General features: G+C 33.1%; 3 protein-coding genes and 1 pseudogene across 5 annotated transcripts; 3 read left to right on the top strand and 1 right to left on the bottom strand.

Moving 5' to 3' along the window:
• Positions 1–28: 28 nt before the first annotated feature.
• On the top strand, positions 29–21,692 carry LOC133829680 (diphthamide biosynthesis protein 3). Of its 3 annotated transcripts, none has more exons than XM_062259441.1 (3): positions 29–167; positions 2,545–2,860; positions 21,209–21,692. In XM_062259441.1, the coding sequence occupies exon 2, from the start codon at positions 2,597–2,599 to the stop codon at positions 2,849–2,851; it is 255 nt and encodes an 84-aa protein (XP_062115425.1). In that variant the 5' UTR covers positions 29–167; positions 2,545–2,596; the 3' UTR covers positions 2,852–2,860; positions 21,209–21,692. The 3 variants fall into 3 exon arrangements, with proteins under 3 accessions (XP_062115425.1, XP_062115423.1, XP_062115424.1); XM_062259439.1 differs by lacking the exon at positions 21,209–21,692 and adding an exon at positions 3,354–3,781; XM_062259440.1 differs by lacking the exons at positions 29–167; positions 21,209–21,692 and adding exons at positions 174–915; positions 3,354–3,781.
• Positions 32–14,570, top strand: LOC133829679 (probable 3-beta-hydroxysteroid-Delta(8),Delta(7)-isomerase). The gene is made up of 5 exons (XM_062259438.1): positions 32–167; positions 11,921–12,033; positions 12,659–13,392; positions 13,493–13,601; positions 14,149–14,570. Exons 3-5 carry the CDS (start codon positions 13,281–13,283, stop codon positions 14,414–14,416), a joined length of 489 nt encoding a protein of 162 aa, XP_062115422.1. The 5' UTR covers positions 32–167; positions 11,921–12,033; positions 12,659–13,280; the 3' UTR covers positions 14,417–14,570.
• On the top strand, positions 7,401–10,650 carry LOC133830608 (ABC transporter B family member 14-like; annotated as a pseudogene).
• Positions 15,025–15,753, bottom strand: LOC133830601 (glyoxylase I 4-like). Its single transcript, XM_062260609.1, has 3 exons — positions 15,709–15,753; positions 15,373–15,611; positions 15,025–15,208 (listed from the first exon to the last, which is right to left on the bottom strand). The coding sequence occupies exons 1-3, from the start codon at positions 15,751–15,753 to the stop codon at positions 15,025–15,027; spliced, it is 468 nt and encodes a 155-aa protein (XP_062116593.1).
• Positions 21,693–23,312: the final 1,620 nt, after the last annotated feature.

Here is a 23,312-nt window from a genome sequence, read left to right as displayed (position 1 = left end):
TATTCTATATAAAGCATATTAAATGAAGAGATTTTAGAATTTGTTCATATTCTTTTCCACGACAGAGTTAGGGTTTCATCATATTCTTCACTCCCTCCTCCACCCTCCGCCACCCTCACTCTGCCGGACTATACTCGAAGATTGCTCTTCTGTCTATTGCAAATCAGGTCAGTGTTTCAATTTCTCCCATTTATGGTTTTAATTAGGGCACTTTTTCAGCCTCATTATGAAACGTAGAGTCTTTTTCTAGCTAAAAGTCATCAAATTGAGTTTCTGGAAATTATTACCCAGACTTTGAGCTAATCACACTAGTTTTTGTTCGAGCACTACTACTCATTCTACCTGTGACATATATATATATATATATATATATATATATATATACTAGAAAGAAAAAAAAATTAAACGAATCAAGGAAAAACACAAAACTCACGAGGAGATTGAGAAGAAGATGTCAACTGAGACCGAGATTGAGATTGAACTGCGGCAGGTGAAGAGCAGTAAAAGACTTCCCAATGGCTCCGACGGAGCTTGGTTATGGATTTAACAATGGCGGTCGTCGATGTTGCCATATTTCATGGATCTAATGTAATTTCATGACACAAAATCTTGGATTTTTGTTGGAAAAGAGTAGATTTGGAGAGGAAGAAGAGGGCTTAAGGGGTTTAAGGCTTGTTCACGGGTTGGGTTGGGCCGGGTTATGGCTAAAATTCTGTGCTGGCCCGACCTATTCGGCCACTATCAATATGGGCTAGATTGGGTTGATCCAAGTTCTTATTTTTATCACATTTCTCCCAAAAAAAATTCAGATCTCATCTCAGTCTCTCGTCCACTCCACCCTGGTCTCTATCTTCCAAGTGCTCTTGCTCGGCTTTGGTGTGCATGGCATTGTCTCCGGTGGTCAAGGGTTTGATGGTATTGATTGTTTGATTTGATGGTTGTTGTTTCTATTCAATGATTTGATCTGCTTTTGCCTTTGTATGCTTAATTTTTCTTCTTTTTTTGACAAATTTTGATTTTCATTGTGTATGTGTTAGTAATGGTCTGTTAGTGTTGTTCGTAAAATGAATAAGTTTTTTGGTGTTTTGGATCATATGGGTTATTCGTTTGAGTTTAATTTTGGTTTTCTTTGTATGTGTGTTAGTTGTGGTCTGTTAGTGTTGTTCCTAAAATGAATGAGTTTTTTTATGTTTTGGATCATATGGGTTATTCATTTGAGTTTAATTTTGGTTTTGCTTGTTTGTTTCTCTACTCATATTAATTCCAAATTCTTGGACTGATTATAAGTTTTATTAAATTCAAACTGGTTGTTTGATTGTAGAAGAATTTTATCTTTCAGGTCTTTACTATCATCAGGGATTAAGAATTTTTTTTTTTATCTACTTCTAAATATTTCTATTCTTAATTCTTCTACATTTTTTAAGTGTAGTTAAGTTATAAATAGTTTTCTGTGTTTATGTAAAGGACAATTAGTTTTTTCATCTCTGTTTCTTTAAAAATATGTAACTATTTAGTTTTTGCAGGAATACTAATTTGAATCTTGCTTTTGTACTGATTTAATATTAATATGCTATAGGCATATTTAAAACAATATAATTAATCTTTTCAATGATTCTTGAAAGCTTCCAGGTTTGAAATCAGATTGTATTACTTCAACACTTTCAATCTCAGAATTTTTGTTCAAGGAGTAGATAACCATATTGAATTCAGTTTCACTAACATTTTCAATGTTTCTATAAAGTTTCCAGAGTTGAAATCAGGCTATTAATTCAACACTTTCTGAAAGTGAAATTATTCTCAGATTGTATTTTGGGGGTTTTTTTTTTTACTGATGAGAGAATTGATGATGATATGATTTTTCTGTATTTGTAATGTGTTTGTGGATGCAATAGGTTGTGTATACTTCTGAATTGTTGCATTGTTTGGGAAGTAATTTTTTGTAAAGGAGCAATTGTTGAATTTTTCTGTTTTTAGTAGAAGCAACTGTTCAGTTTGGATGACTGAGTAACCAGCACTGTTAAAGTTTTATATTTTAGAAAACATATTCTGTTAAAGCCATACGAATTTCTGTTAAGCCCCGTTTGACAGTCATTTATATAATTGGTAAGATATCAATATAATACACATATCATATCGTTCAACAGATCAGGATATCTTATACACAGCTTCATTCAATCACAAAGTTGTAATCTTTTCATGTAGATATTGGTCTTTCTTGCTAAACTTACTTGTATTTTTATGAATATTATACAACTTTGTTATTGAGTTTTTGAATTGGAAAAGAACGCGTCCGAGGCCGAGCGCTTACCTCTTGAGAAAGGGGTGGCGTGGTATTCCACGGGAGAGGTTTTAATCGTGGCGCACAACAGTGCGTTGGACGCAAATTATCAACTTTTGTTGGGGGCTACTTCGGCCGCTCTGCTGCCTTAGTTTGCAGACAGAGCGAGGGTCTGCCCTACATTGTTTTTCTTGATTTTATTATGGTTTCCCCAAATGATCATCGAAATTTTACTTGTCATAACTCTGTTTTTCATAAATTTTCAGCTCAATAAAAAAGTTTGGGGAACTTGAGGAAGGAGAATAGGAAGAAGAAACAATGTCGTATGACGATGTGGAGATCGAAGATATGGAGTGGAACGAAGAGCTGAAGGCGTACACATACCCGTGCCCGTGTGGAGATTTGTTCCAAATCACTAAAGAGGACCTTAAACTCGGCGAGGAGATTGCTCGCTGCCCCAGTTGTTCTCTCTACATCACTGTCATTTACAACATGGAGGATTTCTCCTCCCAATCTGATCAGACAAAGAAGGGTATTGACCCACCTAAACAGCAGCCAATCACTGTTGCTTGAACATTCCAGGTTCATATCCAATCAAACTCGTTTCAGCTTACTAATTTTTGTATGAATATTCATTATAGTTTGTTTGATCCTTTGGTTATGTTTTCATAGTTCTGATTTCAATTTATTTATTCGAAACTAATCAAAAATGTTTCTGGTGATGATGATTTCTATAAAGGGGTGTTTGGTACGGAGTCTGATTTGGTCTAAACTATGTTTGATAAATTTATTTTTAATGTAAATGGGTTGGAGGTTTGTGTTTTTTAGATAATCATCCTTTAAACAACAATCGAGTTTCACATTCCTTTAATCTGAACCCCTATAACTCTACTCCCACAAACTCAAATCCAAACCTTATACCAAACACTCCCTAATGACTTAAATCTTGTTCCTCATCTTTCTTTCAAATGAAAAAAAGTGACTATTATGCTGAAATGTTCTTTTATTTATGATAGCTCTTGTAGACAGTTTAAACTTTTACAAGTGGGATTAAATCAATATTCTGGTCTTGCAGTGTGGCCTTGGCTAGAGGTGGCAAAGGAATCGATAATTCTTTCCAAGTTTTGACATTTGAGGATTCTTTTCAAGTTTTGACAGAGCTTTTTTGACTACTTGTGAAAATGGAAGTGAGAAATGTTTACTTTTTTGTAAACATTATATTATTATTGGGTAAATAACAGGAGAGGCCAGGGGAACATATGAGTAGAGAGATTGTTATTATTATGTTAAGGGTCATCGTTAGATGAGGTGTTGATGTCCTTTGAGGTTAACAATATACATGTAACAGTGAATAATAGTTGATACCTTTTCTATTATCGTCTTTTTTACCGTTTGTTTTATTCCTTTGAGAGGTTGAGAATTCTGGGAGTTCATTTTCTTAAAATCTGATTTGTAGAACGAGGAATCGAAAATTGAAAGGCAAAGGTGATGTTTTGATGGTTACCATATCTCTACTTATCTATACTATATATATATATATATATGCACGAATAATTTTTTGAGTCATCCTTTTTTTTGGTTTGATAGTGAGACTCAATTTTAGTTGCTGATCATCCTTTTCCCAGTCCGTTTTTTTGTTTGGTAGTGAGACACTCATTTTTAGTTGCTGATCATTCTTTTCCCGGTATGTTAGATAAACACACAAATGTAATTGTATCTAAAATTGTGATTCTTTTATTTATTACATTCCTTTTTTTTCTTACTAGTTCATTATTACACGTTTCACCTTATTGTTTTGCCCTTATATATATTATTTATAAAAGTTTTTTTTTTATTTACTATTTTGTTTTCTCCTTTTATGTTCACTATTCCACTACCTGCCTCTATATATTATTTTATATAACCCTATATATTATTTTATATAATTTCTTCCAAATACGGTGTTACTCTGCCTAGGGAGAAGATAAAAAAAAAACAAAAAACAAAATTACATCTTCCCCTTTCCTAACAAAATTACGGTGTTAGTCTGTCTAGGGAGAATATTAAGTCATTCTTGGATTTATATTATCTTATTCGTAATTGTATATGCATAATATACATTATATTGTATTAAGTATAATAGGTTATTTTTCTTTTTTGTTTTTTTCTTAATTTATTTTTTCTATTAACCAATATATATATAATATACACTAATTATATGATGTTTATTCGTAGTTGTATATGCACAACATACAATATAGTATCTATATATATAAATTTAATATGTATGATTATATTGTATTTAGTCCATTGCATTTATATAGTAATATAATAAAAGACTATCATTATTTATTGAATATTAATACATACGAATGCAACGTGGTCTAATGCATGTGAAAGTTACACGTATTGATAGGCTTGTTGCTCGAGTCATACTACGGTCATCCTTCTTTTTATAAACAAAAAATAAATTATTAACTGTGAACTATTTATTTATATTATTATTTAATTTTTTCACAAATTCAAAACAAAAATATATTATTTTTATAAAAAGTAAAACGTACGAAAAAAAATAACACTGGTACCGGGTTGCTCGTGCCTTTGGCACGAGCCACTCTCACTAGTATATATATGCACGGATAGCCTCTTGGTCATCCTTTTTTTTTGTTTTATTCTTATTTTGTTTTTTCTTTTCAATTTTTTTTATATTTCTTTAATCCTAAAAATCATTACACGTCTACCCACTATGTATTACATTATTTTGTCGTTTTACCGAATAAATAAATATTTGATACTTATCTTTTATTATTAATGTTATTTACTTGGTGTTTCTTTCGCAATATATTATTATGAAGTTTTTCCAATGTATATAGTTAGTTTTTTTTAAAAAAAAAAACTACTTAATGTAATAAGTGTGTTAGTTTTCTTTTCTATTGGATATCCTCATTTAATTTTTCCTTTATACATTATTGGAGTTTTTCAGAATAATTATATCTATAATTTATTGATTTGCAAGGTAATCATTTTTTTTAATGGGAGAATGACGTCTTTATTTCTTCCAAATTAATAAACTGTTTCTGATGTTGTAAATAATTGAATTACATATTTAGAAAAATATTAGTTTACAAATAAGTTATCTTCTCACAAAATATCAATTTATTAAACAAAGAAAAATTGTCATAGAATTAGAGGAGTGACAAAATACATAATAATAATAATAACACAGTCAATTCAATTTCCAAGCCAAGAGAAAAAAAATATTAATTATGAACTATTTGTTTATATTATTATTTACTTTCTTCATCTACAATAATTCAAAACATAAATATATTTATTTACTTATTCATTTTTAAATCACTTTTAGTTTCTTGGTAAGAAGCAAAACGTTAGAGAAAAAGTAACAATGTTAACGGGTTGCTCGTGCCTTAGGCACGAGCCATACACTAGTATATATATATATATTTATATATAGTAGTTGACTTCAATACAAAGTTTGTCTTTAAAAATGCTTATCATGATGTTGTTTGTACTTTGTAATACGTACCAGAGATTGGATGCTGGATGTATGCAAGTCAAACACAATTAGCACTTGCATACATCCAGATTTATCAACTGGAAAGATCATTACTGGAATAAGTAATCACATGAATATCATTCAGGATGCAATTGGAGAGAAGGTATTTATATATATAAAAATCGGTGAAAATGACTTATTTTTTAAAGTGATTTTGCACTCTTGCCTACTTTTGATAATTTTTTGCAAAACGACCTTTGTCTAAAATTCGATTAGTTGTCTAAATTTTTTGACCACCTGTCTAAAATTTTCGAATGACTATTTGAATTTTTCGATTACCTGTCTAAATTTTCGACTAGCTATCTAAATTATGAGAAGTTATTTTGCAAACAATTATTAAAACTAGGGTAGTGTGTAAAATAATTTTAAAAAATAGGTCATTTTGAGGACCCTTATATATATAGAGAGAGCGACTACAACGCATCCATTTCTTTTGCAACACTGGTGCATCATTTTCCTATTTTCGGCAACTGGATAGATATAATCATAATTTTTTTTATATAATGGTGTACATTATAGCTATCTAGACATCCTACAAATTTTTAAGAAATTCCGAATAAATTATGGTACTGAAAACATGGTCTAAACTGCCTGTTGCATGTGTGCGCTTTTTTTTGTGTACGCGTGTAAAATTTGACAGTTTGAACCCTGTTTTCGGCTTCATAAACTATTCAGAATTTCTTGAAAATTTGCATGATATTCTAAATACCTACAGTGTACACCTTCATAGGTATTATATCTATCCAGGTGCCGAAAATAGAAAAATGATGCATCGCTATTGCAAAAAAAAGATGCGTTGTAGTCGTTGCTATATATATATATATAATAGTATGCTTGATACTAACTTTCATATATTAACCGTTGTAGTGTTTAACATGATGTCATACAGTTGGGTCATTTTCTATCATGCTTTGCAACTTTCTTCTCTGGAATTTTGATTGCTGCCATATGCTGTTGGCAAGTGGCAGTCCTAACCTTCTTGGTTGTTCCACTGATTCTTGTCATTGGAGCTACTTACACTAAGAAAATGAATGCCATTTTTCCATTGCAAAAATGATATTCCAATCTCAAGCAACCTCTTTGGTAGAACAGGTAACAAGTTTTTTGTATTAAGAATCCTAATTAATCTCATCTTTATGTGTATGTGAATAACATCTACACATTCACTCTTCGATGATATTTTTCTTTCTTATATTTCTCATTTTTTTTGGGTGACAGACTATATCTCAGATAAAAACAGTATATGCATTTGTTGGAGAAAATTCTGCAATCAAGTCATTCTCAGAATGCTTGGAACAACAAGTTTTGCTTTGGCTTTGATAAAGGGAGTTGGAACAGGACTGTTTCAAACTGTGTCCTTCTGTTCTTGGGCTCTTATCATATGGATTGGAGCTGTTTTAGTCACAGAAAACAAGGCAGAAGGAGGAGACATCTTAGCTGCTGTCATGAGCATTCTCTTTGGAGCTATGTAAGCCAAAGCTTATTCCATTCAGATAAGAGTTTTCTCTAACTAATAATGCCACATTACTTCTCATTTTCCTTTTTGTCTGAGTTTCAGATCAATTACCTATGCTGCACCAGATATGCAAGTATTCAATCAAGCCAATTCAGAGAAGGCCAGTTATAAGCAGTGATTCACAAGGAATAACACTTGGAAAGGTTAATGGAAATGTTGAGATATGTGATGTAGTTTTCTCCTATCCATCTCGGCCGGAGAAACAAATCCTTGAAGGGCTTTCCTTGTCGATTCCAGCCGGAAAGACAGTTGCTCTAGTGGGGAGTAGTGGTTGTGGAAAGAGTACTATCATTTCTTTAGTTGCAAGGTTCTATGACCCTTCAAAAGGTTTGCTTCATCACCTTAAAACTTCACTTAAAAATAACATTAAGGATTATTTTTTGACAAGTGGTTCCATAAAGAATGTTATTTTTTATTGGTATAGCTTAACTTATATGTACATGTAAATTTACAGGGAAAGTTCTCATTGATGACAATAACATTAAGGATTTGGATTTGAAGTTCCTGAGGAGTAATATAGGAACAGTTTCCCAAGAGCCATCACTGTTTTCAGGCACCATTAAAGACAACATAAAATTGGGTGATATGGATGCTGATGACCAACAGATTCAGAATGCAGCAGAGATGGCTAATGCATATTCTTTTATATCACAACTCCCAAATCATTACTCCACAGAGGTCTGCTTCTAACATAGTCCTCTCAACTAGATTATGTTTTTCAAAAAGTCTACATATTTTGATTTGAGAAAATTTACTTTTTTTCTACAACTGGTGGGACAAAGGGGAGTTCAGTTATCAGGGGGTCAAAAGCAAAGAGTAGCCATAGCTAGAGCCATTCTAAAAAACCCTCCAATCCTTTTGCTTGACGAGGCCACAAGCGCGCTTGATACAGAATCAGAGAAGTTGGTTCAAGATGCTCTTGAGAAGGCTATGCAAGGAAGGACAGTCATCTTGGTTGCACACAGGTTGTCCACCATAGTTAATGCAGATATAATTGCAGTTGTGGAAAATGGACAGGTTACTGAGACTGGAACTCATCACAGCCTGCTAGATACCAGTAAATTCTACAACAACTTATTCAACATGCAGAACCACCTTAATCCATCTCTCGAATCAAAGTAATGCCAAGCTTAAAAGTTTCTATCTTGTGCTGCTTTATATAAAGTAGAAATGAAATCTAATCTTGGTTTTATGTTAATAACAGAAGAACTACAAATTCTTCTGAAGAGGATGAAGGTATGCACAAGCACATGTCTTCTGTAAATGACATCAAAGAAAATAATAAGACATTAATGGAGCCTGAAAATCTTCTCTTGGAATATTCCAAGCCAGAAGAGAAGGAAAGGAGAAGAAGGAAAAGAACTATATTCTTTAGAATTTGGTTTGGCTTGAGAAAGAGAGAGCTTACAAAGATTGCTCTTGGTTCTGTTGCAGCTGCTTTCTCTGGCATTTCAAAGCCTTTTTTTGGATTCTACATTATCACTATAGGAGTAGCATACTACCATAATGATGCAAGGAAAAAGGTTGGCTTGTATTCATTGATATTTTCTGTAATAGGGTTGCTTTCATTATTCTCCCATACCTTGCAACATTACTTCTTTGGAATAGTTGGAGAGAAAGCCATGACAAACCTGAGGCGAGCTTTGTATTCAGGTACCCTAAACTTGAGCCATTACAAGCTCAATTTTCACCTATCATCAACTTAGTCTAACATACCTATCATTTAACAATCACAGGAGTACTCATCAACAATGAAGTAGCATGGTTTGAGAAACCTGAGAACAGCGTTGGCTCTCTCACTTCGCGGATTATTAGTGACACAACCATGGTGAAGACCATAATTGCAGATCGAAGAATGTCAGTTATTGTACAATGCATCTCCTCCTCCATATTGATTGCAACAATTGTCAGTATGAAAGTTAACTGGCGAATGGGGCTGGTAGCATGGGCAGTAATGCCTTGCCACTTCATTGGTGGACTAATCCAAGCCAAGTCTGCTAAAGGCTTTTCGGGTGACTTGACTTAGCTGCTTCATATTCTGAACTTGTTGCCCTTGCTTTTGAGTCTGCAACCAACATAAGAACAGTTGCCTCTTTTTGCCATGAAGAGCATATATTAGAGAAAGCCAAAATATCTCTAGAAAATCCCATCAAGAAGAGTAGGGTACAAAGTATCAAGTATGGCATAATTCAAGGATTTTCCCTTTGCTTATGGAACATTGCACATGCTGTTGCTCTTTGGTACACAGCAGTTTTGATTGATCGAAAACAAGCAAGATTTGAAGATGGCATAAGATCATATCAGATCTTTTCTCTTACAGTTCCTTCTATAACAGAATTGTGGACACTTATTCCTACTGTTATCTCTGCCATAAGTGTGCTAACTCCTGCATATCAGACCCTTGACAGAAAAACAGAAATCAATCCAGACTTACCAGAATCTTCACATCATGATAGGATCGAAGGGCGAATCGAATTTCAAAATGTCAAGTTCAGCTATCCATTGAGACCAGAAGTTACTGTCCTCAACAACTTCAGTCTGCAAATTGAATCAGGCTCCAAAGTGGCTCTTGTCGGTCCAAGTGGAGCTGGAAAATCTTCCATTCTTGCGCTTTTGCTTCGATTCTATGATTCTATGGAAGGGAATATACTCATTGATGGGAAAGAAATAAAGGAATACAATCTGAGATGGTTAAGAGCACATATAGGTTTGGTGCAGTGCAACAAGAGCCTCTTCTCTTCAGCTCTTCGATTCGTTCCAATATCTGTTATGGGACTGATGAGGCTACAGAAACTGAGATTGTGGAAGCATCAAGGCAAGGCAAGCAAACATACATGAATTTATAAGTACTTTGCCTGATGGATATAACACAGTTGTTGGGGAGAAGGGGTGTCAACTCTCAGGTGGGCAAGAGCAAAGAGTAGCCATTGCTAGAGCCCTGCTGAAGAGGCCTGCAATTATGCTGCTTGATGAAGCAACAAGTGCTCTTGATGCTGAGTCTGAGAAAAGCATTGTCAATGCTTTGGAATCGATAAGTCTATTTGGCAATCGAATGTCAAGTATTACACAAATCACAATCGCTCATAGGTTTTCCACCATAAAAAACTCAGATACTATTATTGTCATGTCATGGACAAAGGTGAGATTGTGGAAATGGAATGGGCTCCCATTCAAGCTTATTAGCATCTAAGGGATTGTACTCAAGACTCTCCCAGCTACAAAGTTTGTCAGGACACTAGATGTTCTATATAGGTAGCACAAATTTAGGTGCTTGAAGTAATAGGTTTCTAGTATATATATATATATATATATTCATTCTTGGACTCTTTATATATATATATATATATATTCATTCTTGGACTCTTTCTCCATCTCTACATTCATTCCGATTGGTGCACCCTTTATATAAGATTATCATACCAATTATGTTATGTGTTGAAAAAGTTTTATTTTACTTCTATGATGATTAATATTATCATATCATTATGTTGTGAATAATGATAATATATGTGAACAAAGCATTACACTATTGTTGAAATAAATTTGATTAGAAGATTAGAAGGTTAGATAAACTATTAACATCCGAACATCATAAACAACAAAATTAACATACAAGTTTCTTATTAGAAGATGAATTAATTATAGATACTCTGTTTCCCTTAAAAAAAATGATGGAATATCAATATATAATCCTTCTTCAAAATTATATAATATATATTGATTTATTAAATTTTAAAGTAATTTTGAATTTATTGGGCTTATTTTGATTTTATATATATTTGTATGTTTTAATAGTTATTATATGGGCTTCTTGGCAAAATGGCCTATTTTTTTAAGTCATTTTGCATTCTAGCCTAGTTTTAATAATTCTTTGCAAAATGACCTCTCATAATTTAGACAGGTGGTCGAAAATTTAGATAGGTGGTCGAAAAATTTAGACAACTGGTCGAAAATTTTTGACAACAGGTCGAATTTTAGACAGAGGCCATTTTGCAAAAAATTATCAAACGTAGGCCAGAGTGAAAAATCACTTAAAAAAAGAGGTTATTTTCACCAATTTCCCTTATTATATTGTAATATGTTGTAATTTAATTATTTGAATTATTGTTGTGTGTTTAGTGGTAAAAATAAATGCATATTTATTCAACTTAAGCGTCAAAACAAATTAAGTTTAAATTAATGAGATGTATTTGTATGTTGAAAATATTTATTTGAAGTTAATTTATACTATTTTACAGAAATTAATTTGCGTTTTTTTTGTTTAAAGGAAATCTATGATAAAAGTGGCATTCTTGAAATGTCTTAACCAAGGCCCATCTCCTAGCCCAGGCCCAAGAAGCCTGCCTCCACGCCTTCAACGACCCAGCAGCAAGCTTTCATCTCAGCCAGCATCACACAATTCCAATGCCTCCATCCAGCTGCCACCTGTCCCATTTTCTCTCAGCATTCGGCTTCTCCAGCATATCTCCACCTACAAGCATCACGGGCCTCTGCCCCATTCAGGCCCAACCTGGGCCCGTTCCCTGCTCACGCCGAATATAAGAACTTAAAAACTAATAATAACTTAATTTAGCCAAATATAAGGATACCCAACCCATTGCTATGCTTGGGTAAACTCAACTCGGCTGCTGTGTCGTCCTCGTCGAAGCTCACTCGATTTCTTCCTCCATTGTCTTCGCAATTGCTGTAAGTAAGCAAGCTTCTCTCTTCGAAAATCATGTCTGTACCTTTTCCTATGATTGTCTTTTCAATCATTATATCTGGGTTTTTTACTAAACTGAAAATTAGATAGATTCGGGCAAGAAAAAAGAAGGAAAGTTCAAAGCAAATGCTTGGTACAATTGGTTGTGCTTGACTTTTTCCTTTGCTATGATGTTTGGAGAGAAAATCTTAAGGAATCGAATCAAAATAGTTTTGAATTGACCACGATTTTTTAATTATATATATATATATACATTTCATGAGTATTTTAGGTTTGTTTTAGATATAAAACTTCCACCTGCTAATGGATTATCGAATTTCGGTATATTTTTTGACATATAATGGAGACAAATGTAATCCTTCGTGGGTTTGGGTTTGTGTATGTGTGTTTTCTTTATTTGGGTAAACAAAGTGAACTATACCTGTTTGATAAAATTCCAAAGTGAGAAGTTGTTCGATAAAATTCCCAAATGAAAGGGCAAGAGTTATTATTATTGTTATTTAAATGGCGGTTGCTCTTCATTTCATTTATTTACTTCTGGATGTTGATGAGTAGGAGAAGAATCATTTATGAACTGCTTGTTGAATGAATACAATGGCCTGTTTGCAGGTTTAGAGAAAAATGAGGAAAGGGTTACATCCTCAGATGCAATGGATATCCTACGTAACACAGAGTGGCAGATTGATGCACATTATGATGACTAAAATACACCATGTTGGTAAAGTTTACCACTTGAAAGCCAAACGCCAAATGGCTGAGAGCGTTGGGCAGATTGCCAAGTTTAGGCAGCGTTATGAGAAACAAGCTCCTGGGAATTCTGAAACTTGATTTCATCAGAGATTTGTAGTGTTCTTAAAAGTGTTTCAGTTGGCCCTCCTTTGAAATAAACATGAACCTATTGAGTGCAGTGAAGCACCACATTTTTTTTTATGTATTTAGATGCTTTGTTTTGAAGAAAGGTCTTCATTTTATGTATTTAGATGCTTTGTTTTGGAGAAAGGTCTTCATTTTATTCTCATATTACTATTTACGATTTGCATTGATCCAATCCAAGTCATCATAAAAATTTAGTTTCTGTTGGAAAACTTGTGAAGAAACACATGTTTTGATCCTATCATTTCTATCATGCAAAGCCAAATCTGAAGTTGTATAAATATATAAATAGTAATATGTATATATGTATGTATGAGTAGGGAAAGCACAAAAGATAACAAGGATAGAAAGGTGGCTAATGTGTTGGTGGGCATTCACTGGCCTTACCCATATGATACTTGAGGGTTATTTTGCCTTCTCTCCAGAATTTTACAAGGATAATAAGACTGCATGTTACTTGGCTGAAGTTTGTAAGTGGTTCATTTTAAAAGATTTTGACCAAATTTTGAAGGTGATGTTAGGTGTTCATAATGGTTTTATTCACACATATAAGTCACTTTTGCTTTGTAGGGAAAGAATACAGCAAAGGGGATTCAAGATATGTAGCCAGGGCTTCTGATATTGTTGCTGTTGAAGGATTAACTGCAGTGCTTGAAGGTCCAGCTTGCCTTCTTGCCATGTAAGATTTAGCTTTGTCTTTTGCTTTCCATAGTCTAATCTTGACTAGGAGACTATTTGGTAGCTCAAATTGTTAGGCATGTAGTTTGTTTCCACCAAGTTTGAGTCCCTATACCTACCTACATAGTATAAAATCCCTATTTTGATTAACAAAATAAATTCGAAGATAACTCATTTTCATTTAAGAGTTCTTATGTGTTTCCTAGCCTCTCTTGAGATTCCAAAATATGTAGAAATCCCTTATTTTTTTTTTTCTTGAGAGCACACATAAGATTCTTCACTACAAAAAAGATGATGCTAACCCCACCATTAACTTTGTTTATGAATTTCATAGTAATAGAAATACATGTCCTACTGATACAGAATTTGAAACTAACATATCAATTACTGTAATTTCCTGCTCCCTAAATATGATAGGATTAGGTGGGGATCCTAGATTTAATAAAAAATCTTAACTCGAGAGTCATAGTCAACTTGTGTATGTATGCATGCTTTTAGATTCATTTCTCTTGTCCTGAATATGGTTTTGGTGGTTTTGCAATTTGCAGATATGCAATTGCTACAAGAAAGTCATATAGTTACATTCTTCAGTTTGCCATTTCTTTGGGGCAACTCTATGGAACTTACTTCATAACTGCATTTTTGGATGGTGACAGCTTTGCCACAAGTCCATTTCACTACTATGCATACTATGTTGGTGCCAACTTCTCATGGTTGGTGATACCAACTCTCACTTGCATCCGGTGTTGGAAGAAGATCTGTGCAGCAGTGGAGGTGGCTCAACCTCGAGCCCAGAAAAAGACCACGACTCGCTGAGAGCTTAAATGAAGATGGTAACTTTAGTCCTTTTCACAACTTTATGTAATAAATTATGATCAATTTCTGGGACTTTTTTTTGGATGATTTAGTGAATAATAATATTCAATGAAGTCAACACAAGGTGATTACTGCATCTTTATGCCTTGTAGAATTTTGATAGTCATTTTTCACAGGATAGTCCTTTTACAACTTTAATGTGATAAATTTATGAGACTTTTTGGATTATTTAGTTACAATAATGATATGCAATGAAGTCAACACCAGGTAATTACTTCATTTTTAAGCCTTTTAGAATAAAATCGTTTCCCTTTGTACTTAGATTGATTTGCTGATCTGTTTGCCTAATAAATATATATACACAGTCAACTCTAAAGATTACTCAAGCAAAACTTGTGTATGACCAAATATTTGATTAACAATCTCAATCTTGTATGAAGATCGTAAATAAGTTGAATTGGTCTAGAGTGGTGGCTTCCATGATAGTAGCACTGGTCTATAATATAATAGAACTATGGAAAGAAACAATGGAGTATATGATTTCACCTAGTGAACAACACAAATCTCACAAGAATCTCTAGAAACAGATTCTAGAAAACTTGTTAATACTATTTGTGATCATTATTGCCCTGGTCGTTGGGTTCAACTTCAACAGGTGGATTATGGTGATCAAATGGAAGCTTTATCTTTCCAAGAGATCCAGCTGGAACAAGCTTGAGATTCTCAATCATGAATCCATCTGAGTCATCAAAGAAGAGTTGGTCTATAACAGTTCCATTCTTCTTGTCTCTACTGTTCTTTTCATGAACTTTATGTTTGACTCTTCAAGTTTTTTCTCCATTGCATTCATATCCTCACACTGTAGGAGAAATAGTAAATGACAATGAAACGCATAACAAACCAAGTGGAGAGAAAGAAAAAACAGCTGAAAATTCTATAACAAAATGTGTGTTTACTGAAATGAAATGTGATTGTCCATGGGGTCCAACTTATGAGCCTCAGGCAACTTTTCCAGGTCCTTGGACTGGACCAAGTGAACCCTAACTCCACAGTTAAGCAACCCAGCTCCATCAAAATCAAAAGCTGGTGGCCTCTCAATCTGAGCAAACCCCAGAACCTTGGTGTAGAAATCTATGGACTCCTCCACATTTCTGCACAACCTTGACACATGGTTTAAAGCCATTAAAGGAGGCTGCTGCAAACCATGATCATGATCATCACCATGTGTTCTTAGCATTTCTCTGATCAAATCTCAACTCTTGATTAGTAGTTATTGAACTACGGTTACTCACTTCCCCTTTTGCCTCAGCTTCCATATCAGCATCCTTCTTCTGCATCTTTGGTTTAGTCTTTACATGTCTATAATATACATTTATATATTGTTGTAATAGTCATTGAATGAGGCGGCTGGGGATTGTTTGGAATGATGGTGATAGTACACATGGCGCAAAGGGGGTGTTGCCGGATACAGTTTGCAACTTGTACAATTTGCAGACCCCATTGTCGGAAGGTTGTACTAGACTTACTACATTGCCGACGAGGATAGGTTGTTTAAACAAATTGCGACATCTTCACACTCCTCCTTACTTACAAGAGATGCCACTGCAACTTGGTGAGATCACAACTCTACAGACGTTAAGTGAATTTGTTGTTGGAAAAAATGACGAATCTGGTGTGAAGCTGCTAAGAAATCTTCAAGGTCTACATACATGGGACTCTTCACATTTCAGGACTAGAAAATGGTCAAGTCAAGGATGTTAAAAAGGGTGAGTTACTAGATATTGAAGTGGGGTTTTGGTCACGCGGCTAATGATGAGGTCTCACAAAAAAAAAGAAAAAGAAGTACTTGACGCCCTCATACCTCATGCAGAGTTGAGACAACTCTCTATCAAGGTACCAGTTTTCCAGGATGGGTTGGAGATGAAGTGTTTTGATATTCCACAATTGAAAAATAAAATGGAACGAATTTACCGATCAATATTTCTGGCTGAGTCGCGGACAAAGTCGCTTTCTTTAAGACGTTTCGCGGCTCTGCCCTAAGTGTGCACGGCAGTCTATCAACCACGCCGTCCCCAGGATAAAACAACCTCTGTACGATCCCTCCCTGCACCGAGAGGATCGTTCTTGTACACCCTTTATAAAATTGCTCTCTGAGAAATTTCGTAGAATCAAGAAAGAACTCTGTGTATTTGTTCTATATTTTCCAAAATGGTTCTATCTTATTTATACACAGATAAATACCACACCACCCACCAGCTCGGACGGACGGCGGCGGCGCGCGTGTGTGAGTCCTCACCCATTTGCACAAAACTAGGTACCCCTTGGGGCACACCCCAAGTCATTGCATTTGCAATATATATACACTCTATGAAGAGTGTTCCAAATCCATGTGGGACTTTTCCCATAGCACACACAACTCTAATGTATCAATTTTTTAATAATTTATTGAAAAGGTTCCAACATGTTTTGATCCTATCATTTTGTTTGGCTTTATGGTTTTAATTTGGGGTCATATGCATTCTGTAGAAAAATATTGGCATATCTGCTTCCTACTTACCAGTTCAATCATGGTACTTTACATCTATACCTATCCCAAGTTTCCTTTCTGGACAGTGAGTGAATAGGTTTTTTTTATTGAATTATGTATTTTTCAAGTCAATGATATAATCCATTAAAATCAAGGGAAAATTACATAAAATACTAATTTTTGAAAAAAAAAATTATTTTTTCACAGTCAAATATATATATATTTTCAATTTTACAGTTTTGTCTTTTTTTTTATTGTTTTCACGTTGGTTTTAAGTTTTTTTTTTTTTTTTCGTATTTTCACATTTTTTAGATTTTTTTTTGTTGTTTTCAAGTTTTATTTTTAATTGTTTTTAAAAATTTTATTTTCGTAATTATGAAACTTTGAAAATTGTATTTTTAAAAACTTAAAATGTATTTAAGAAAAGATCTATAAAACCAATGTTAGCAATTTGAAATCTTAACTGGAGATAGGCTATATAATTAAACAAAAACCATATTCTGATGTATTGTCTATGAAGGCCCAGATTCTAAACCTGAGAATAAAACTGTAGAAAATAGCTGTAAGGAAATGGTATTTATGTATAATTCATCATTCGTATCAAGAGTAATTATAGACTAATCTCAATAATTATGCCTGAGCCACGTGGCGGCAAGAGAAATGTTCTTATGAGCTTAATTGACTAGAATGAGATTTGTTGAAGGTGAGAACTCATCAATGATATTAGGTCGGAAAACTTAAATATATATCTAAGAAAATGATGAATTTAGAAAGTACTTAGAGAAAACTTGAAAAATAAAAACTTTGAAAAATAATGAAGAAATGATATTCGTATATTACTCAATAGTCTTAGTAATAGTGGTAACTAGTTACTCCTGTTATGTCATAAAATTACTCTAGCCTCCTGTTATATATATATATATATACATATATAATTTTTTTTACATAATTGTGAAAGATACTAACCTAGGATTTTTTATTAACATAATTGTAAAAAATACTTCACTCAAAATTTGGAAAAAAAAACCGTACAATCTAAAATAAATATTTATAATAAATAAAAAATAATTTTAAATACAATTTATATTAAAAAAAAATAATTTGTAAAACAATCAAAAAAAGATTTAATATAAAATTAGTAATAAAAAAAAAACAAATAGACTAAAAAAAATAATAATCAAATTACATAAGTACTTTTTCAAACTAATAAAATTTGATTTAGAGTAAAATTATAACATAAAATAATTTTTATAAAAAAATAAATAAAAAAAAGTGAAAATTCTAAAAAAAATTTAAAATTTACATTTTTTTTTGGGTTTGAAAAGCCATATTTTTTAACACTATTAAAAATACCATTAAAATGCAATTTCTCTTTATTTTAGTATTAAAGCGAAACCCACCTTCGTTAAAACGAAATAATCTCTAAACCTGAGGCTGAGGGTCACAATATACAACTAACTCAAAGCCCTAGATCGCTGTAGTGGTGGCCGGCACCAGTTCCAGAGCCATGGCGTTAAACAACGGTCTCAGATCCATCGCCAAGCAGATTATCGCTGCCTCCTCCGAATCCACCCTTTTCATCAAGCCAGGTTTACCTCCTCCTTCTTCTTCTGAAAATTATTTGTGAAATTATTAGGTCGTTTTGTTTGGTTGCGATGATAGGAAGGAATACTAAAATTTTGATTTTCAATCTCTCCTTCCCCTATCGATTCAGATCACTTGTTTTACTCTTATTAAAGCCTTGAAATTTCGGGTTTAATTTATAATCTGTTAGGGCGGGGACTTAGGGTTTCGTCGATTTGGGGTCTGTTTGGAGATGTGAGGGTTACCGCTTGTTCGGGGGTTGAAATGAACAAATGATGGGTTTGGATGGAATTTGAATGTTGAATTTTAAGAATTGTAATTATGTAAAGCAACTACAGGGAAATCAGTAGTGGGTGTGTGATGGTGAATTCAAATTGGAAAGAAAGGCAAGACGAGAAGAATTAAGAGTGTTGGTATTGTTAATGTATAATTCACGGAATGTTATAGAATTTTAGTGAACTATCTAGTGTAATTTGGAATTTGGAATTTGGAATTTGGAATTTGCAAGAATGACAATCTCAGAAATGAAATTAGCAATATTAAGTGTAAAAGAAACGTCATTTTGCTACTCGAGTCATTTGCAAACGCTATATATCGTGTATTTGTTTAGTTGAACATGGAGTTTTATGCCCTCTGTGAAGTTTGTTTAGTGAACATGGATTTTATTAGTATAGCTCATTCATTAGTTGGCATGGATTTCTGAGAAGGTTAGGGAGTAACTTACTTTACTTGTTCTGTGGTTGGTAGTCATTCACAGTTGTAGTTGAGTTCTTAAGGGTCAAGCATGATTGATTGATCGTTGATGATTCTGATTCATTTTTAACAATCGTTGTTTTAGACAATACAAATGTAGAAAATCTTAATTCTTTAGAATGCTTTACACGTCGACAATAAATGCATATAGAATTTGGTCATTTGTATAATTTTTCTGTAGCATTGACTTTTTCTAGAATGTTTCTTTTTTTCATGCATCTCCAGACGTTAGAATTTGGCATTGATTTTGTAAGGATTCCCCTTCGTCATCTGAAGCGTCGAGATCCTCTTTCATATGAGAGGTTGGTTGGATTTGGAACTCTACTCTAATTAGGGTACACAATTTCTTCAACCTCATTTTTCTGTAATTTTTCAGACTTCGAAAAATTTATATTGTTATTAATCTTGAATGCTTAATTGCTGTTCGTGTTTCTATTTTGGCTTTTTATCTAGGATGATGAGTATGATACATATTGTTCGTCTTTGTATAGAGAGAGAGAGAGAGAGAGTAGTGGTTTGAATTGAATCCAATTCAGAAAATAAGTTTCCATTGAAATGCTTTTAGTTGATAACTCCTTTGACTTATGGCCATATACAAGTATTCACGTTTGAATTGTTTGGTTTTGATTAGATAGAATTTGACATTCTGGTTGGTGCTGTGAAATTGTTATGGTGATATGATGGTTTTTATTTTTGGTTTCCATTGCATTTTGAGCTCTCTTTTTTTGGCAAGCTTCTCAATTGTATTTTCCTTGATTGGCTGAAGATCATTTGGGCTCAAGTATTAAGAAATCCTTAAGGCTAAGTGGGCCAAGTTCTACAATGCCTAAATTCACATATTAAAGCACCATTTTTCTTGCCAAATTCATGATGTTTACACATATATATATTGATAACTAATTATGTCAAGTTTTTTTTCTTCAGCACAACTATACCAGTTACGAGAGATTTCTCTGCTGCCTTACCACGCACAAAGGGGTGGCGTGGTATTCCACGGGAGAGGTTTTAATCGTGGCGCACAACAGTGCGTTGGACGCAAATTATCAACTTTTGTTGGGGGCTACTTCGGCTGCTCTGCTGCCTTAGTTTGCAGACAGAGTGAGGGTCTGCCCTACATTGTTTTTCTTGATTTTATTATACAACTTGTGTGAATATCGAACTTTTACTTGTCATAACTCTCTGTTTTTCATAAATTTTCAGCTCAATCAAAAAGTTTGGGGAACTTGAGGAAGGAGAATAGGAAGAAGAAACAATGTCGTATGATGATGTGGAGATCGAAGATATGGAGTGGAACGAAGAGCTGAAGGCGTACACATACCCGTGCCCGTGTGGAGATTTGTTCCAAATCACTAAAGAGGACCTTAAACTCGGCGAGGAGATTGCTCGCTGCCCCAGTTGTTCTCTCTACATCACTTTCATTTACAACATGGAGGATTTCTCCTCCCAATCTGATCAGACAAAGAAGGGTATCGACCCACCTAAACAGCAGCCAATCACTGTTGCTTGAAAATTCCAGGTTCATATCCAATCCAACACTTTTCAGCTTACTAATTTTTGTATGAATATTCATTATAGTTTGTTTGATCCTTTAGTTATGTTTTCATAGTTCTGATTTCAATTTGTTTATTCGAAACCAATCAAAAATGTTTCTGGTGATGATGATTTCTATAAAGGGGTGTTTGGTACGGGGTTAGATAATCACCCTTTAAACAACAATCGAGTTTCACATTACTTTAATCTAAACCCCTATAACTCTACTCCCACAAACTCAAATCCAAACCTTATACAAACACTCCCTAATGACTATTAAATCTTGTTCCTCATCTTTCTTTCAAATGAAAAAAAGTGAATATTATGCTGAAATGTTATTTCTTGTAGACAGTTTAAACTTTTACAAGTGGGATTAAATCAATATTCTGGTCTTGCAGTGTGGCCTTGGCTAGAGGTGGCAAAGGAATCGATGATTCTTTCCAAGTTTTGACATTTGAGGATTCTTTTCAAGTTTTGACAGAGCTTTTTTGACTACTTATGAAAATGGAAGTGAGAAATGTTTACTTTTAGTAAACATTATATTATTATTGGGTAAATAACAGGAGAGGCCAGGGGAACATATGAGTAGAGATTGTTATTAATTATGTTAAGGGTTATCGTTAGATGAGGTGTTGATGCCCTTTGAGGTTATAACAATATACATGTAACACTGAATAATAGTTGATACCTTTTCTCTTATCAACTTTTTTACAGTTTGTTTTATTTGAATCTGTCTTTCACCCCTTTTGATGGGAGAGTTTTGTTCCTTTGAGAGGTTGAAAATTGTTTAGTTGGCTGCATAAGATTGTTAAATTCTGGGAGTTCATTTTCTTAAAATCTGATTTGTAGAATGAGGAATAGAAAATTGAAAGACAAAGGTGATATTTTGATGGTTACCATATATATATATATATTCATTCTTGGACTCTTTCTCCATCTCTACATTCATTCCAATTGGTGCACCCTTTATATAAGATTATCATACCAATTATGTTATGTGTTGAAAAAGTTTTATTTTACTTCTATGATGATTAATATTATCATATCATTATGTTGTGAATAATGATAATATATGTGAACAAAGCATTACACTATTGTTGAAATAAATTTGATTAGAAGATTAGATAAACTATTAACATCCGAACATCATAAACAACAAAATTAACATACAAGTTTCTTATTAGAAGATGAATTAATTATAGATACTCTGTTTCCCTTAAAAAAAATGATGGAATATCAATATATAATCCTTCTTCAAAATTATATAATATATATTGTCCGGTTCTTTATTTCTTTCCATATTCTCAAATTTATTATTTTTATGTGTTTTTGGCTGGCTCTTCTTTTTATATTTTGAAAGTAAGTCTTGGTTGTTTTTTAAGCAATAATGGAATGGGTATTATTGTGGTGCAAACTTATTTATATTTTAACATATACTAGGATTACATTTAACATATACCAACATTCAATATATTTCTTTATATAATTGTTTTGCTTTTTCAGACTCATCAATCATATCTTTTAGTTTCTTTTTTGACTTCTACGACTGATTTGGTTTATTACAAACATAAAATATATTTCCTTATTTAATCGATTTTCTTTTTAACACTAATTATTATAACTACTTGTAGAAAATTCAAAATAGATGCAAATGGGATACTATTTGGCATCCTTTTCTATTTGTAGTAGTTTATTTTTATTTAGAATTATTTAACCATGTTATTTACTTCAATCTCCAAAATTATTTATTTGGATACTATTTGGTATCCTATTTTTCATGTTGTTACTATTTATTATTTTGTTGGTGTTGGATTTTGTTGTAAGTTGAATCTACACATATTTCAAGATGATCATCACTAGATTTTAATTAGAAGTAGATATTGTAGTTTCAATCTAGTTTGAATATGAAACTATATCTCAAATTTATATGATCTAGATTCAATTTCCAAAACATCAATTGAGCTGTTAAAAAAATCAAATTAGCTACCAAATGGTATCAAAATACACTACTCACTTCATAATCATTATTAGGCATGGCAAAATGGGGCGGTGAGGCGGGGCGGGGCGGGGCGGAGCGGGGCGGAACTCCGACCCGACGGGGCATCTTTGCCCCGTCTCAGATTTTTTGTTTCTATACTCTAACTCAATTCTCTCATGCTACTTATATACATAGTACGAAAAATTGACATTTTATATGTGGTTTAGAATATTTTTAATTTTATATAGACTAGAAAGAATTATAAATATTGAAAAATATGTTTTATATAATTCATCCTTATTCTTGTATTTATTTTGTAAATTTAAAAATAAAAATAAAATAAAATATAATATAATATTTGATGGTGTAATTGATATCGAGTGTAAAATATAAAGATTACAATAAAAAATAAAATTTAGGCTTAGGGAAAATTCTAAAATTATAATTTAATGTTTCTAAAAAAATAAAAAGTTAAATGGGGCAAATGGGGCGGGGCAGATCTGCCCCGATTAAGCCGGGGCAAG

The sequence above is a fragment of the Humulus lupulus genome, chromosome 4 (assembly GCF_963169125.1).
Source record: "Humulus lupulus chromosome 4, drHumLupu1.1, whole genome shotgun sequence".
NCBI classification, from domain to species: Eukaryota; Viridiplantae; Streptophyta; class Magnoliopsida; order Rosales; family Cannabaceae; genus Humulus; species Humulus lupulus.
The sequence above is the reverse complement of the archived record's forward strand: the minus strand, read 5'-3'. Positions and strand labels throughout refer to the sequence as shown.

Excerpts from the sequence above, each read along its gene's own strand:
- LOC133829680 (XM_062259441.1), top strand. The coding sequence starts at position 2,597 with ATGTCGTATGACGATGTGGAGATCGAAGATATGGAGTGGAACGAAGAG.
- LOC133829679 (XM_062259438.1), top strand. The coding sequence starts at position 13,281 with ATGTGTTGGTGGGCATTCACTGGCCTTACCCATATGATACTTGAGGGT. Across the intron at positions 13,393-13,492 it reads ATGTTACTTGGCTGAAGTTT|GGAAAGAATACAGCAAAGGG; the intron begins GTAAGTGGTTCA and ends TTTGCTTTGTAG. Across the intron at positions 13,602-14,148 it reads CCAGCTTGCCTTCTTGCCAT|ATATGCAATTGCTACAAGAA; the intron begins GTAAGATTTAGC and ends TGCAATTTGCAG.
- LOC133830601 (XM_062260609.1), bottom strand. The coding sequence starts at position 15,753 with ATGCAGAAGAAGGATGCTGATATGGAAGCTGAGGCAAAAGGGGAA. Across the intron at positions 15,612-15,708 it reads AAGCTGAGGCAAAAGGGGAA|CAGCCTCCTTTAATGGCTTT; the intron begins GTGAGTAACCGT and ends CATGGTTTGCAG. Across the intron at positions 15,209-15,372 it reads GACAATCACATTTCATTTCA|TAGAGACAAGAAGAATGGAA; the intron begins GTAAACACACAT and ends TGAAAAGAACAG.